This window comes from Elephas maximus, chromosome 16 (assembly GCF_024166365.1).
Source record: "Elephas maximus indicus isolate mEleMax1 chromosome 16, mEleMax1 primary haplotype, whole genome shotgun sequence".
Taxonomy (NCBI): Eukaryota; Metazoa; Chordata; class Mammalia; order Proboscidea; family Elephantidae; genus Elephas; species Elephas maximus.
Genome location: NC_064834.1, coordinates 46,500,951 through 46,517,834, shown reverse-complemented (window position 1 = coordinate 46,517,834; position 16,884 = coordinate 46,500,951). Strand labels below are relative to the sequence as shown.

At 38.6% G+C, this 16,884-nt stretch overlaps 1 protein-coding gene across 2 annotated transcripts in view; it reads left to right on the top strand.

The window, feature by feature from the left end:
* The window catches only part of LOC126059554 (cytochrome P450 2C19-like), a 34,770-nt gene that overhangs the window by 12,653 nt on the left and 5,233 nt on the right, over positions 1-16,884 (top strand). The window contains exons 4-8 of one of the 2 annotated variants that reach the window (XM_049855314.1): positions 2,893-3,053; positions 4,174-4,350; positions 6,825-6,966; positions 9,350-9,537; positions 13,767-13,908. In XM_049855314.1, the coding sequence (XP_049711271.1) occupies positions 2,893-3,053; positions 4,174-4,350; positions 6,825-6,966; positions 9,350-9,537; positions 13,767-13,908 (810 nt within the window). The remainder of the gene's footprint in view (positions 1-2,892; positions 3,054-4,173; positions 4,351-6,824; positions 6,967-9,349; positions 9,538-13,766; positions 13,909-16,884) is intronic. The other variant, XM_049855315.1, reaches the window with a different exon arrangement.

The window sequence follows — 16,884 nt, the reverse complement described above, 5'->3', positions numbered from 1 at the left end:
TCTTCTCTGGTTCTGGAGGTGTGAGTAGGCTGTGCGGCTTGCTGCTTCTCCCTGAGGAAACTGCAGCAGAATGCTAGTAGCAGCCCGCTGCCGCAGCTCCTGGGAATGGTACCTGAGGGCTCCCCGTGATTCAGATCTGGTAACTCCTCTCTGTTTCTGAACCATCTCTTTCTCCCCCTGCCCCTCAGTTTGATTTCTAAGCTTCCCTTTGATGTTCAGGTCTCTTAGCTTGTCATAAATATACTCATTTCACTTGTTTTTCCAGGTCTTTGTTGTAAATAGAGCTCTCTGGAAACGTCTATTCCACTATCTGGGCTGCTCCTTTCTAAGCATTTTTTTTTTTTTTTTAGTTTTACTGTCCTTTAGGTGAAAGTTTACAGCACAAATTAGCTTTTCGTTCTAAATTTTATGCACAAATTGTTCTGTAACATTGGTTGCAATCCCTGTAATGTGTCAGCACTCTTCCCCTTTCCAACCTGGGTTCTCCTTGTCCACTCATCCAGTTTTCCTATTCCTTTCAGCTCTCCTGTTTTTGATTTTGGCAGGTGTTGCCCATTTGGTCTTATGTACATGATTGAACTAAGGAGCAGCTTCCTCAAGTGTGTTATTGTTTTATACTCTGTCTAATCTTTGGCTGAAAGGTGGACTTGAGGAATGTCTTCAGTTCTAACTTAGCAGGGTTTCCAAGATCTATAGTCTTAGGGGTTCTTCCAGGCACTTTCAGAACAGTAAGTCTCCTCTTTTGTTTTTTTGGAATTCAAATTTTGTTTGATATTTTTCTCCTGCTCTGTCCAGGACCCTCTATTATGATCCCTGTCAGGGCAGTTTGTGGAGGTAGCCTGGCACCATCTAGTTCTTTTTTGGCTGAGGCTGAGGGAGGCTGTGGTTCATGTGGTCCATTAGTCCTTTGGACTATTATATCCCTTGTGTCTTTGGATTTTTTCATTCTCCATTGCTCTGGGTGGAATGCGACCAATATATGTATCTTAGATGGCCACTCACAAGCTTTTAAGACCCCAGATGCTTCTCACCAAAGTAGGATGTAGAACATTATCTTTATGAACTCCATTGTGCCAATCGATGTACATGTCCCCTGAGACTGTGATCCCCAAACCTCAGGCCCAGTAAATTGGTCCCTAGAGGTGTTTCTAGGAAGTGTCTATGATTTTACCTTGGTCAAGTTGTGATGACTTTCCCTGTATTGTATGTTGTGTTTCCCTTCACCAAAGTTATCACTTGACTATTATCTACTTTGTGATTTCCCCTCCCCATTGCTCTCCTCCCTCGTAACCATCAAAGATTCTTTTCTTCTGTGTATAAACCTTTTCTTGAGCTTTTAGAAAGTGATCTCATTCAATATTTCTTCTTTTGTGACAGATTCATGCGTATTGTGAGATGTTTTGTGGATTCATCCGTGTTCTTTATGTTAGGTAGTATTCCATTGAGTATATCTATTATGATTTGTTTATTCATTTATCTGTAGATGAGTACTTAGGTTGTTTCCATCTTTTTGCTATCGTGAGTAATGCAAGGCTCTATATCTTTATGTGAGCAGGCTGCCCCATCTTTCTCTAGAGGAACAGCTGGTAGATTCAAACCACTGACTTTCTGTTAGGAGCTGAGCACTTAACCACTGTGCCACCAGGGCTCTTGATTGGAGATGATGGATACTACTTTCTAGAGCAGGAAAGAACCCTCTTTTCCCCAACAGAAAGTAAGAAAGTAAAAAAGAAAAAGACTCCATTTATCAATTTACTTTTTTCATTTTTTTTTTGCCCTACATATCATTTAATTATGAAATGAAAATTTCTCATTTTATTTTTATTAGGGAAACTATCTACTCAGAATGTCCCTTTGTTTGTATTAACCTACCTACTCATACTGTGAGGAAGGTTTTTTTTTTTACTTTTGTTCCTTTAAATACCCAAATTGACTTGTAAACACTCTCTTTACTCTTTCCTTCTGCTGGTTCTGTACCTGATTCCTTAACTATTCAGTATATATAAGAAGTGTTTAGGTCCCTATTTTCTCCTTTCCCTTATCAATGCTTAATTGTTGGCAAGCTTTGCAGACATATATGATTCTATCATCATAACTTAGATTATTGTTGTTGATGTTGGCAACCTTATGTATAATAGAATGAACGCTTTCCTAGTGTGTCAGTGCATCTCATTGAGGGTTTTCCTCATTTTTGCTGGTCCTCTACTTTACCTACTATAGGGTTGATATGAGTTAGAATCGACTTGACAGCAATGGGTGTTTTCTATTTTATCAAACATAATGTCTTTATTTAGGGATTGGCCTTTTCTGATGACATGTATAAATTAAGCCAGACAAATCCTCCTCCCTCACAGGAGCATTCTGCTTACATTGCTTCTAAGGCTGATTTGTTCATACTTCTCGCAATCCACGGTATATTCAACATTGCTTGCCAGCACCCCAATTTTAATGCATAAATTCTTCTGTCTCCTTTTTCATTGTTCAGCTTTTGCATGCATTTGAGGTGATTGAAAAGACATGGCTTGGATCAGGTCGACCTCAGTCATTAAAGTGACATCTTTGCAGTTTAGAACTCTAAAGAGGTTTATTATTATTTTTTAGAAAATTGTCTCTTAATTGTTTTTTTCTTTTACCCTCCAAAATTATAGGCATCTTGATTTAGAATGGTGTAATTAAAATGCAAGGGAAGTGAAGGCAGTTTTGGGAACATCATTATTAAGCTAGGAAGTAAGGAAAAGTCAATTCACTTTGAAGAGACTATAGGCATGCATGAATGTGTAAGTGACAAGGGAATTTCTAGGTACATGTTGCTTCAAACTTTCTAAAGTTATTTCAGTGACAGTTTTATATGTATATTTTAATGCTATTTTTTTTATGTTTCCAATTCTTTAGCCTTGCCCTGTGATCCCACTTTCATCACGGGTTGTGCTCCCTGCAATGTGATGTGCTCCGTTATTTTCCAGAATCGTTTTGATTACAATGATCAGAATTTTCTTAATTTGGTTAAAAAATCAACTGAAAACATCAAGATTCTGAGCTCCCCTTGGATTCAGGTGAGGCCAATACCCTTTCTTTGAGAAGTGCAAAATTATGTAATGGACCAAGCTGTGAAATGAAAGTTTGAACACAAAAATCCTGGCCAGAGCTTAGCAACCTGGAGTAAACATCTGGGAAATATAACCAACCTCTTTATTTTACACAGAAGAAATTGAGATCTCAGAATATAGAGCTCTTTTCAATCCCATTGGCTCCCTACACAGTGGTTTTTCTCCTAAACCTCAAACCCCAGTTTCCATAAAGTACTATGGTTACTGCCCCAAAAGCATGCCTATAGCAGTCATTGGAGATCCAAGGCCCTTGCTGAAAGGCTTCCATTACCAGTAAGGCTTGTCCTTCGTTCAATTTGTGGTGACATATTCATCAGAAAACTTGGCAGAAATATTCTAACTTAGCATGTCAAAGAGGGAGAATGTATAGGACAACCGATGTTACTAAGTTTGGTTATGCCTCATCTGGGATCCTAGATGACAAAATGATTGGGGCTTACAGGGTATGAACCATAAACAATCATCACAATTTTACCCTGTGTTTAGCTGGCATATCCTGCACCCTGCCTAGATGACACTCGTGTGCTCTTAGAGAACTCACTTAGCTGCTCTGGTGTACAGGTATCTATCCACAAAATGTTCAGTTGGGTTTCATGGTACCTTCAATCTCCTCCCAGTTCTGAAACCCCAATTCTATTTCTATTTCAGCTTGATAGTAGTCATGAGTAGCTTTGTGGTCTATATCAATCAGGTTGCTTTGACTTCTTTAACCTCCTCTGTCCTCATCAGTAAAGTGTGAATCGTAGTAATTTATGCCATTGGTAACTGAAATTTGTAGAAAAGTATTGATATAAAAAATGAGAGGATTGATATAAAGATTCCTTTTATACTATAGGAATAATATCTGAGTATCAGAAATGATGATCATCATTGATCATCTGGTCACTTTTCTGCCTGGAATCTTTCTATAAGCATAGAGAATTATGTGTAAAGTAAGAAACTCCAGCTCCAGATGGAGACATTTTCATTCATCTTTATAGCTCCAGTTTTAACCAGGTTTCCGCACATCATACCTATATATTATTTAAAAGATTTATATTTAATAAATGATGTTTTTCTCTTGTAGGTCTGTAATGCATTCCCTTTGCTCACTGATTATTTCCCAGGGAGTCATAAGACATATATTAATAATGATGCTAATGTAAAAAGTTATATTTTGGAGAAAGTGAAAAAACACCAAGAAAGCTTGGACATTAACAATCCTCGGGACTTTATTGATTGTTTCCTGATCAAAATGGAACAGGTAAGATGTCAGAGGCCATTCAGTTCTTTATTGCGTTTCCATTTTGTGGTTAATTACATAGTTCTGTACTTACTAGGGATGGTTAAATGTCAGGCAAGAAATTCTTGACAAGCACTTTTAGTACCTAGGTATGCATAGATCTGCATTAAGCATCATAAAAAAAAAAAAAAAGCATCATAGAAGAAATAAATTGCTAAATAATTAGAGCATATAGACCCTGTTCTTTAGGTACTAATAATCTACTTAAAGAGAAGCAGAATGCACACCTCAGTGAAATGGAATCAATTACAAACAAGATAAAATATAGGAAATACGATGGCAAAAAACAAAGATGCAAGTGATCATTGCCCACCGTGAGAAGGAAAGGCTTGACCTAGGTAAACTTTCTGCATGTCCTGAGGTTTGATGCAGATCTTACAATATTTTCAGTGAAGGACATGAAAGAGCATTACAGATGGGTTGAATGGTGTATTCAGAGGATGAGAGGTTTGTGATGTCAAAGAGATAAAGGAGTTGGAAGAGCAAAGCCTTCATGGAGTGTTCCCAAAGATGAATTTGGACAAATAGGGAATTGGCTGTTGATGTCTTTCAGGGAAATTGTAAACATAAATGCTGGCATGGAAAGATTTCATCTAATCAGGTAGGTAGTCTACGAGTCATGCCAGGATGAAATGCAAATAATTATTAAGGAAATCATTCTGGTACCTGTAAAAAAACTCTGTATGATAAGAATGGAGCTCAAGGACCATCTGGGAGATTTTCCATTTATTTAGACTTGGTCTCAATAAGAGTGTGAACCTTGGAAATGCAGAGGTGTCTGAAATAAAATGAAAGTCGTTCATTATGTCATGTTCTCAGAGATCTAGGAAGAGAATCCGTGAGGCAGTGCCCAGGAAGTCAAAGAAGAAGCAATGTCTTAGAAGAAATGGATCAAATAAAATAGGGAAGTGAAGGATGTTGTATTCGGAAAGGCCTGTGAATTTATTTGAGATTTTGTGCTGGAAGAACCCTATAGAGTGTGGTTTTAGTAGAGAGGGGAGGGTGGGAGAAAAATAACAGGGGATTGTGTGGGAAACTGTAGTCATGAGACAAGACGTCATATTTGAGAAGTTTAGCAAAGAGATAATGATACACATGCCCTTTAGCAGTCATCCTCCATTTTGCCATAACCCTCCCCCATGAATTTTAGGATAAGTTTCCCAATGTCTGCAGAAGACAGGATTTTGGATTTTGATTTTGATAGGAGATCTCCTTAAATCTGTAACTAGGTGTGGGAGTAATGCCATGTTAGCAATAAAAAATGTTAAGATTGATAAACATGAAATGTATTTCCACTTATATAGCATTCTTTAATTTCTTTCAACAAGGTTTGGTGTAATCTATCTTAATTTTGATAGGCTATGCACACATGACCACTTAATCTTTAAATTCACTCGAACAGATGACAGTAGTAATATTGGTTTATAAGTGCTCTGCTCCTTTTTTGGCTTTAGAGCAATTTTGTGTTGAAGAGTTAGAAAACAATGAAATTAATGTTGCCAAGGGAGTTGACTTGGTTTGCCTAACATGTACACCCATTGATAGGAGTAAATCAGTCTTAATGGGGTTAATTGTGTGATGTTAGATATGCCACAGGTCACCAGGAGATTTTAAGGTGCCCCATTAAAAAAAATTTTTCTTTTCATTAAAATAATGCTGCTCTAGTGTACTAGTCAGGAAAAGAGTTTTTCTTTAGGTATGTTGATGACTCCTTCAAGTCAATATTTCACGCTTTCCTTTTTGTATTGACTGTTCAGTGTCCCATCATCATCCCCTAGTCCTAAAGCAACCTCACTTGTTTAGAAAAAAAAAAAAATTTTTTTTCTTTTTTTATCAATTAAGATTGTGTTTGTTCTTCAATTAAACCAAATTAACAATACGCTTAATCACATAGTGGGTTTGTCTCATATTTACCTCACAAGGAGTCTCATGTTAGGCAGTCCAAGCAAGTACAAGAGCCTAGAAGCATCAAGGAGTCAAGTGTCTTGTGCTTGCCTTCACCAAACTCAATATATAGGCCTTTATCTTCATGTTTCAATCTTCTTGTCCCGAGATAATGTCTGTCCAACATGCACTTGCACATGTGGGTTTTGAATAAGAAGTAGGAAAGAGAAGAAGTTGTATCAGGGGACTTTTGCTCATATCTCATTGGCAAGAAATATGTTGTTTCACCCATATTACTGCTAAAGAAGCTGTGAAATGAAATTATTTTTCAAGTATACGATAAAGGGTTAGAAAATAAAGATTAGGTCAATTCATCTACAACCTCTGCCATGCCATAAAAAAAAAAAAAAAATACACTAGTTTATTTTAGAAAACTCCACTTTCAGTTTCTAAGTTTGCTTAGCTCTAGGACAACCTGAGTTGTTTTGGATGCATTGTCATTAAATATGCTGGCAAACTAATTTGTCAACATTTTGTCAAATCATTCCTAGGAAAAGCATAATCAACAGTCTGAATACAGTGTTGAAAATTTGTTGAACACAGTACATGATCTGCTTGGAGCAGCGTCACAGACAACAAGCACCACCTTGAGATACGGACTCCTGCTTCTGCTAAAGCACCCAGAGGTCACAGGTAAAACCACAGATGGTGGGCAAGATAAAATTCAGAAAGGAAGTTGGCAAGACACAGCTAATGTATTCCATCATGTTTCTCTTAGACAAGGCTCATTATTTAAAGTTCTGTGCCCCCAGGTGCAATTTGTCTAAATTTGATGAAGAGGTAAAAATGGGAGAACTTTGCTCAATAGGGGAGTTTCTTAGTTATCTAGTGCTGCTTTAGCAGAAATACCACAAGTGGATGGCTTTAGAAAACAGAAATTTATTCTCTCACAGTTTAGGAGGCTAGCAGTCTGAATTCGGGGCATCAGCTCCAGGGGAAGTTTTTCTCTCTCTGTCAGCTCTGGAAGAAGGTCCTTGTTATCAAACTTCCCCTTAGTCTAGGGGGCCCCAAGTTCAATGGACATGCTCTGCTCCTAGCTCTCCTTACTTGGTGGTAATGAAGTCCCTATTCTCTCTGTTCATTTCTGTCTTTTATATCTCAAAAGAGATTGGCTCAAAATACAGCCTAATGCTGTAGATTGAGTCCTGCTGCCTCATTAATGTAACTGCCTCTAATACTGCCTCATTAACATCATAAACCAAAACTAAACCCATTGCCATTGTTGAGTGGATTGAGACTCACAGTGACGCTGTAGGACAGAATTGAACTGCCCGGTGGATTCAAATGCCAACCTTTTGGTGAACAGCCATAGCTCTTAACCAGGGTTTCCATTAACATCATTGAGGTTTGGAACAATAACACATGGGATAATCTCATCAGATCACAAAATGGTGGACAACCAGACAATACCGCATATCATGGCCTAGCCAAGCTGACACACATTCTTTTTTTATTAACTTTTATTGAGCTTCAAGTGGACGTTTACAAATCAAGTCAAACTGTCACATATAAGTTTATATACACCTTACTCCGTACTCCCACTTGCTCTCCCCCTAATGAGTCAGCTCTTCCAGTCTCTCCTTTCATGACAATTTTGCCAGCTTCCAACTCTCTCTATCCTCCCATCCCCCCTCCAGACAGGAGATGCCAACACAGTCTCAAGTGTCCACCTGATACAAATATCTCACTCTTCATCAGCATCTCTCTCCTACCCACTGACCAGTCCCTTTCATGTCTGATGAGTTGTCTTCGGCAATGGTTCCCGTCCTGGGCCAACAGAAGGTTTGGGGACCACGCCCGCCGGGATTCCTCTAGTCTCAGTCAGACCATTAAGTTGACACACATTTTTGAGGAACACAATTCAACCCATTACAGGGAAGGGCACTGAGAGAAGGAAAGGACAGTGTGGGCAGAACTAAACATGATAAAGCTCTGGTGCGGTGTCAGGATTCCATGGGAAGAGAGTTGCAGCAGGAAAATTTCAGGAAGGCTACTGGCCACCAGGCCTAGAAAGCAACCAGTTCCCAGTGGAGTGGGTGGATAAAGCTCATGTGAGGGAAGACCAAGAATGAAGGGGATGTGATCAATTATCTCAGGCTTCTGCACAATTAGGAGATTATTACTAGGAGTTTCAAACTTCTAGATTTTCCAGAGCATCTAGAAGTCATTCTAAATTTGCATCTAAGAAATTAGTAATAAAATAAAGACACACTTTTAAATCAAAGAGTGTACAAAAATGAAATATAAGCATAGGAAAAAAAAATTTTTTTATCACAGCAGGGAACAATATTTATGTAGTCGTAATGATATAAAAAATGAGTATTGATATAACTAAAAATGGTGATATCAATATGATATAGAATGGGGTGGGAAATATATGTATGAGTGTATGTGCATATGTGTGCATGAGTGTTTGTGCATGTGTGTATGCGTGTACACGCATGTATATGTGTGTTTTGTATGGGGGTGAGTTGAACTTGTAAATCCTTATCTCCCATACCTGGTTGTTGTTGTTGTTAGGTGTTGTCTAGTGGGTTCCAACTCATAGTGATACAATGTACAACAAAATGACACACTACACGATTCTGTGCCATTCTCAGAATCATGGCTCTATTTAAGCCCATTATTGCAGCCACGCTGTCAATTCATCTCGTTGAGGGGTCTCCTCCTTTTCACTGACCCTCTACTTTATCAAGCATAATGTACTTCTCCAGGTCAGGTCCCTCCTCTGAACATCTCCAAAGAAGGTGAGACCATGGGTAACCTTGCTGATATTTGGAATACTGGAGGGATAGCTTCCAGCATCATAGCAACACAAAAGCCACCACAGTACAACAAACTGACAGACGGGTGGTAGTATGTATGCAATTCTCTCCGTCTAGGTGTACTTCTGGGCATATAAGTTACATTTGTAATGATATGGGGACAATTTCATAAGGCTTCATGTAATGCTGAATTTCTATAGCAATTGTGCCAGTTTTCTCCTTTTCATCAGTTCTTACTTTTGTCTTATCAGCTAAAGTCCAGGAAGAGATTGACCACGTGGTTGGCCAAAACCGGAGCCCCTGCATGCAGGACAGGAGCAGCATGCCCTACACGGATGCCGTAGTGCACGAGATCCAGAGATACACTGACCTCCTCCCCATGTCCCTGCCCCGCAAGGTGACCCGTGACATTAAATTCAGGAACTGCCTCATCCCCAAGGTAAGGTTTGTTTCTTCAAGTTCTCTTAAAGTTCCCATATTCACAGTATGATTTCAATCTTCGACAAACTCGGGTTGAGAAAAGTGCAAATATCACAAGTGTTGTATCCAGTTTGGGGCTACATGCTTTATTGCAGGCCTTGAGACCCGGCAGTGTAAGTCTTACAAATTTGTTCTGCTTCTTTAGGATTGCTTAGGTTTCTCCTTCCTGTTTACATGGCCAGATGAATTTTAGTATCAGTTATAGTCAATTTCCCAAAACATTTCACTGGGATTTTAATTAGCGTGACTTTAAATTTGTAGATCAAATTGGAAAGAATTGACATGTTGAATCTCTCAATTCATGAATATGGTATATGCTACCAATCTATTTGGGCGTTCTTTACTTTTCTCAATAATGCTTCGTTTTCAGTGCAGTGGCTTGCACATCTTTTGTTAGCAGCTTTCCAAGGCCTTCTGACACATGGTGCCTACTTGCTCAAGCTACTCCATCCCACTTGAAGCCATCACATATTGCTATTATAATAAATAAAGAGAACTAAAATTTCTGTTTGGGACGGTAGGGCTGTGAGTTTGGTAAGGTTTCAAAAATTAAATCTAGTCCCAGATGATGTGACTATATATAGGAGATTGCAAATAATTCACAAAAAAAAAAAGCTTCAAAAACTAATAAACAAATTCATCAAATTAGCAAGAGTACAAGATCAACTTGCAAAAATCAGTTGTGTTTCTATAAACCAGCAATTAGCCACTAAAACATCTGCTAAGAAGCCAGACACAAAAGGTTACATGTTATGTTATTCATTTATATGGGATTGGGAGAGGGGTAATGGGGATAAACTTAATGGTAGGAGGCTTACCTAGGAGTGAAGGTAATGTTTTGGAATTAGATAGAGGTAGTGTTTGCACAACATTGTGAACGTACTAAATGCCACTGAATTGTTCACTTTAAAATGGTTGATTTATCTTATATGAATTTCAGGCATATAATTATTAAAAACAAATAAAAACAGACAGATAGTAGGTGGGATTTGGGCTTCCTATGGACTGTGATTTGTTGACAACTGATTTAAGACAGCCATACCCAAAAAGCTTTCTGCAATGATGGAAATGTCTTACATCTGTACTGTATAATACAGTAGCCAGTTCCTGAGTACCTGAAATAATTTTATTTATTTTTAATTGGTTTAAATTCAAATATTATTAGCAACGTATGACTAACAAAAAAACAAAAAACCAAACCTGTTGCTGTCAAGTAGATTCTGACTTATAGCGACCCTATAGGACAGAGTACAACTACCCATAGTGTTTCCAAGGAGAACCTGGCATATTCGAACTGCCCACATTTGGTTAGCAGCCACAGCACTTAACCACTATGCCACCAGGGTTTTCGTTATCAGTATTAACTACTGCTAAATAATTACTTCTAAAGATCGTTCGGCTTGTATTTCTTCCAAGACAGATTTGTTGGTTCTTTTGGCAGTCCATGATATATTCAGTATTCTTTGCCAACACCACAATTCAAAGGCACTGATACCTCATTGGTCTTCTTATTCATCATCCATCTTTGGCATGCATATGAGGCAATCAAATACACCATGGCTTGGGTCAGGAGCACCTTAGTCTTCAAGATGAAATCTTTGGGGTGAAGTGTGCCTTAGTCTTCAAGGTGACATCTTTGCTTTTCATGACTTTAAATAGGTCTTTTTGCAGCAGATTTGCCCAATGTCATTTGATTTATTGGCTGCTGTTTCCATGGAAGTTGTCTGTGGATCCAAGTAAAATGAAATCCTTGAGAACGTCAATATTTTCTCTGTTTTTCATGATGTTGCTTATTGGTCCCGTTCTTAGGAGTTCTGTTTTCTTTATGTTTGATGTAATCCATACTGAAGGCTTTGGTCTTTGATCTTCATCAGTAAGTGCTTCAAGTCCTGTTCACTTTCAGCAAGCAAGGTAGTGTCACCTGCATAACACAGGTTGTTACTGAATCTTCTTCCAATCCTGATAACTTGTTTTTCATATTGTCAAGCTTCTAACCTGTAACATACCATTTTCACCTATCAAATTGATGAAGACAAAAGCTGAAAAATGTTGTATTGGTGAGGATATGTGTAGATGAGTACTTGCATACACTGGTGGCTGAATTACTAAATAGTACATCTATTTGGAAGACAATTTGACAATATCTAGTATAATATAAAATTTAATATCTTATAATGTAAGAATTCAAATTCTTGATGTCTACTCCGTGTACAATTGGAGGAGCAGCTAAATAAGTTTCATCATTGCTTGGAATAAAGGAATACTATAAACTATCTGTATATTCATCAAAAGTGAAATGGTTCTTTCATATTGTACAACATGAATAAGGCAGATGTATCTGTGTTCATAATGATGAGAGAAGCTAGACTTTATGAAGAAGAATGCAGCATTGAGATTGGAGGAAGACTGATTAACATCCTGTGATATGCAGATGACACAATCATACTTGCCGAAAGTAATCGTGATGCACTTACTGGTGAAGATCAAAGACTATAGCCTTCAGCCTGAACCTCAGTACAAAAAAAGCAAAAATTCAACTTAAACAATAAGCAATATCATGAGAAATTAAAAAATAAAATGTCAAAGTTGTGATGGATTTCATTTTACTTGGATCTTCAATCAATGCCCACAGAAGCAACAGTCAAGTAATCAAATGATGTTTTACATTGGGCAAATGTGCTGCAAAAGACCTCTTTAAAGTATTGAAAAGCAAAGACGTCACTTTGAGGACTATGGTGTGCCAGGTTTTTGGGGAACCCAATCCATGATATTTTCAGCTGCTTCATATGCATGGAAAAGTTGGGCAATGAATTAGGAAGACTGAAGAAGAATCAACGCCTTTGAATTATGCTGTTGGCTAAGAATATTGAACTATACCATGGACTGCCAAAAGAACGAACAAATCTGTCTTGGAAGATGAACTGCCAGAGTGCTGCTCCTTGGAAGCAAGGATGGCAACACTTCATCTCATGTACTTTGAACATGTTATCAGGAGGGATCAGTCCCGGGAGAAGGATACGATACTCAGTAAGGTAGCGGGTCAGCGAAAAAGAGGAAGACCCTCCATGAGACGGATTGACACTGTGGCAGCAACAATGGGCTCAAACATAGGAAGGATTGTGAGGATGTCACAGGAAGGGGCAGTGTTTCATTCTATTGTACATAGGTTCGCTGTGAGTCAGAACCAACTTGACAGCACCTAACAACAAATAGAATGTATGTGTTTGTATGGGACAATATTCAAATCATTCAATAAATATAAAAATCAAGATGTAGTAGAGTGCTTGACATTCGGGTAAAGGAAAGAGGAAATTGAGAAGTGACATGAATGCGTATACGTTCATCTGCCTGATTTGCATAAAATATTTTTGGAAGGGCATATTTCTGGAAGGACATATAACTAATTGTGGGAATTGCTGTTTCTAGAAAGTCTAAATGGGGTTCTTTTGTTAAATGCAATGAAGTCATAGTTTTGACTACAAGTGCTCTTGTGTCTTGATGTATTCTATTTTTTAATAAAACTCACCCTTTTAAGTAAACTGTTCATTGAGTTTTCACAGTTATGTAACCACCACCACAATTGAGATATAAGACATTTCAATCACCATCCCCCAAAAAACTTCCCTCCTGCTGTTATTGCAACCAGTCCACTCCACCGCCTCCAGTTTTGTCTGTCTGTCCCTGCAGTTTTGCCTTTTCAAGAATGTTATATAATGAAATGTGACATAAATGGAATAATTTATAATCAGTCATAACTCTTTATCTCTGTTTCATTTTTTTTTCAGAATGTAGAATAAAATTCATTATAGGTGAAATACATGACAACTTCCTTATAAACTGATCAATAATATTCTGAGGATAGGAATATATAGGAGTCAGTGAATCATGGACAAATTTTGTATACAATATCTAAGACATTCAGAAGGTCTGTCACCTAGATATTCATTACTTCCATTATAGTTGGAGGCTACTTTTGTAATATTATTATTACAGATATAAACCCCCCGAGATATAAACAAAACCATCCTTGTTTACTACTTTATCTATCTGGGTGGAAATGTAACTGTGTTTCTTTGGATGTGTGTTTCCTCATCTATAGATCAAAGACATTAGGCTAAGTGATGTCCAGTATTTTACCAACTCCATGATTTCTGTATAACTAAGTCCAATGATACCTATTCATTCTAGGGCACAACCATATTAACTGCACTGTCTTCTGTGCTCCATGACAACAAAGAATTCCCTAACCCAGAGATGTTTGACCCTGGTCACTTTCTGGATGAGAGTGGCAACTTTAAGAAGAGTGATTACTTCATGCCTTTCTCAGCAGGTAATAGAAATTTGTATCCACCTGTAATTTGTGTCCACCAGACACTCGACTCAACGGCAATGGGTTGATGGGTTATCCACCTGTAATTTAGGGAACAGGGTACCTGTAAGAGATCAGTTGAGGCTTGCATGGTGCCTATTTGGGGCTAGTAGAATTGCTGCTTGTATGTGATCTCAAGCACCATTCCCAATGCCATATGCTTTCCTATTCATGAAAAATTCTTAATATTGGGCCAGATTTTTTTAGTGAGTTTTGGGGGATGTGACCCAGTTCTCCCATAGTGAGAAAGTTAGGGAATGAGTTGATTGAATTCTGTCTCCAGATACATCACTGAGCTACCCAATAGCATCTCCTACAGGGTGAAACTCATTTAGATTGCTAGCATCTTTGTGAGCCCCTCACACCATCTCCCCCCTGCCCCAAAGCTGACCTCTAGGGACACAAATATCCATAAACACAGAATGTGCACTCAAGGGCCTCATCCACTCCCTAGATAAGAAAGCAAATGAGTAAACAAACCATTATAATCCAATATGACTAGAGCTGTGAGAGAGGGAACCACAGGCTGCTCAGGGGACAAACTGGGAAAGCCACCAACTTCCTGCTCTCACATACCTCACAATAAGGCATAAAATGGAATAAGCAGCATTCTAGTAATAGCAATGAAATGTGAGCTGCATTACAGGGGCAGGGAACAAAGAAAGAAGAGAGGGCAAGGCATTTTTGAAAAAATTGTAGTAGTGTTTATATATATATTTGTATACATATGACAAAACATTTCCCCTTTTCAACATTTTTAGATGTACAACCAGTGACATTATTACATTTATCACGGCATACAACAGTCACCCGATATCCATTTCCAAATTGTTCTCTCACCCTTATCAGAAGCTCAGTAACCCTGAGCAATGCCTCTTTCTCCTTTGCTCCTTAGTTGTTGTTGTTAGGTGCCGTCGAGTCGGTTCCGACTCATAGCGACCCTAGGTACAACAGAACGAAATACTGCCAAGTCCTGCACCATCCTTACAATCATTGCTATGCTCAAGCCCATTTTTGCAGCCACTGTGTCAATCCACCTCATAGGGGCTTTTCCTCTTTTCCACTGCCCCTGTACTTTACCAAGCATGATGTCCTTCTCCACTTCTTCACCAACACCACAGTTCAAAGGCGTCAGTTTCTTCTTGTCTTCCTTATTCATTGTCCAACTTTCACATGCACATGATACATTTGAAAATACCATGGCTTGGGTCAGGCACACCTTAGTCTTCAATGTGACATCTTTTCAACACTTCAAAGAAGTCCTTTGCAGCAGATTTGCCCAATGCAATGTGTCTTTTGATTTCTTGACTGCTGCTTCCATGGGTGTTGATTGTGGATCCAAGTAAAATGAAATCCTTAACAACTTCAATCTTTTCTCCATTTATCATGATGTTGCTTATTGGTCTAGTTGTGAGGATTTTTGTTTTCTTTATGTTGCGATGTCATCCATACTGAAGGCTGTGTGTGATCTTTGATCTTCATCAGTAGGTGATTCAAGTCCTCTTCACTTTCAGCAAGCAAGGTTGTATCACCTGCATAAAGCAGGTTGTTAATGAATCTTCCTCCACTCTTGTTGCCCCGTTGTTCTTCATATAGTCTAGCTTCTCGGATTGTTTGCTCACCATTCACATTCAGTAGGTATGGTGAAAGGATACAACCCTGACACACGCCTTTCCTGACTTTAAACCACTTAATACCCCCCTGTTCTGTCTGGACAATTGCCTCTTGATCTATGTACAGGTTCCTCATGAGTACTATTAAGTGTTCTGGAATTCCCATTCTTTGCACTGTTATTTGTAATTTGTTGTGATCCACACAGTCGAATGCATTCGTATAGTCAATAAAACACAAGTAAACATTCTTCTGGTATTCTCTGCTTTCAGCCAAGATCCACCTGACATCAGCAATGATATCCCTGATTCCATGTCCTCGTCTGAACCCAGCCTGAATTTCTAGCAGTCCCTGTCAATATACTGCTGCAGCCATTTTTGAATGATCTTCAGCAAAATTTTGCTTGCGTGTGATATTAATGATATTGTTCTATCATTTCCACATTCAGTTGGATCAACTTTCTTGGTAATAGGCATAAGTATGGATCTCTTCCAGTCGGTTGGCCAGGAAACTGTCTTCCATATTTCTTGGCATAGACAAGTGAGCACTTCAAGTGCTGCATCCGTTTGTTGAAACATCTCAATTGATATTCCATCAATTTCTGGAGTCTTGTTTTTTGCCAATGCTTTCAGAGCAGCTTGGACTTCTTCCTTCAGTAGCATTGACTCCTGATTATGTGCCACCTCTTGAAATGGTTGAAAGTCGACTAATTCTTTTTGGTAAAGAACTCTGTATTCCCTCCATCTTCTTTTGATGCTTCCTGCGTCCTTTAGTGCTTTCTCCATGGAACCCTTACTATTGCAACTTGAGGCTTGAATTTTTTCTTCACTTCTTTTAGCTTGGGAAATGCCGAGTGTGTTCTTCCCTTTTGATTTTCTATCTCCAGCTTTTTGCACATGTCATTATAAGACTTTACTTTGTCTTCTTGATTCACCGTTTGAAATCTTCTGTTCAGTTCTTTTACTTTTCCTTTCTTCCTTTTGCTTCAGCTGCTCCACCTTCAAGAGGAAGTTTCAGAGTCTCTTCTGACATCCATCCTGGCCTTTTCTTTCTTTCCTGTCTTTTCAATGACCCCTTGCTTTCTTCATGTATGGTGTCCTCGATGTCATTCTACAACTCCTCTGGTCTTTGCTCATTAGTGTTCAAGGTGTCAAATCTATTCTCGAGATGGTCTCTAAGTTCAGCTGGGATATACTGAAGGTTGTATTTTGGCTCTCATGGACTTGCTCTGATTTTCTCCAGTTTCATCTTGAACTTGCATATGAGCAATTGATGGCCTGTTCCACAGTCGGCCCCTGGCCTTGTTCTGACTGATGATATTGAGCT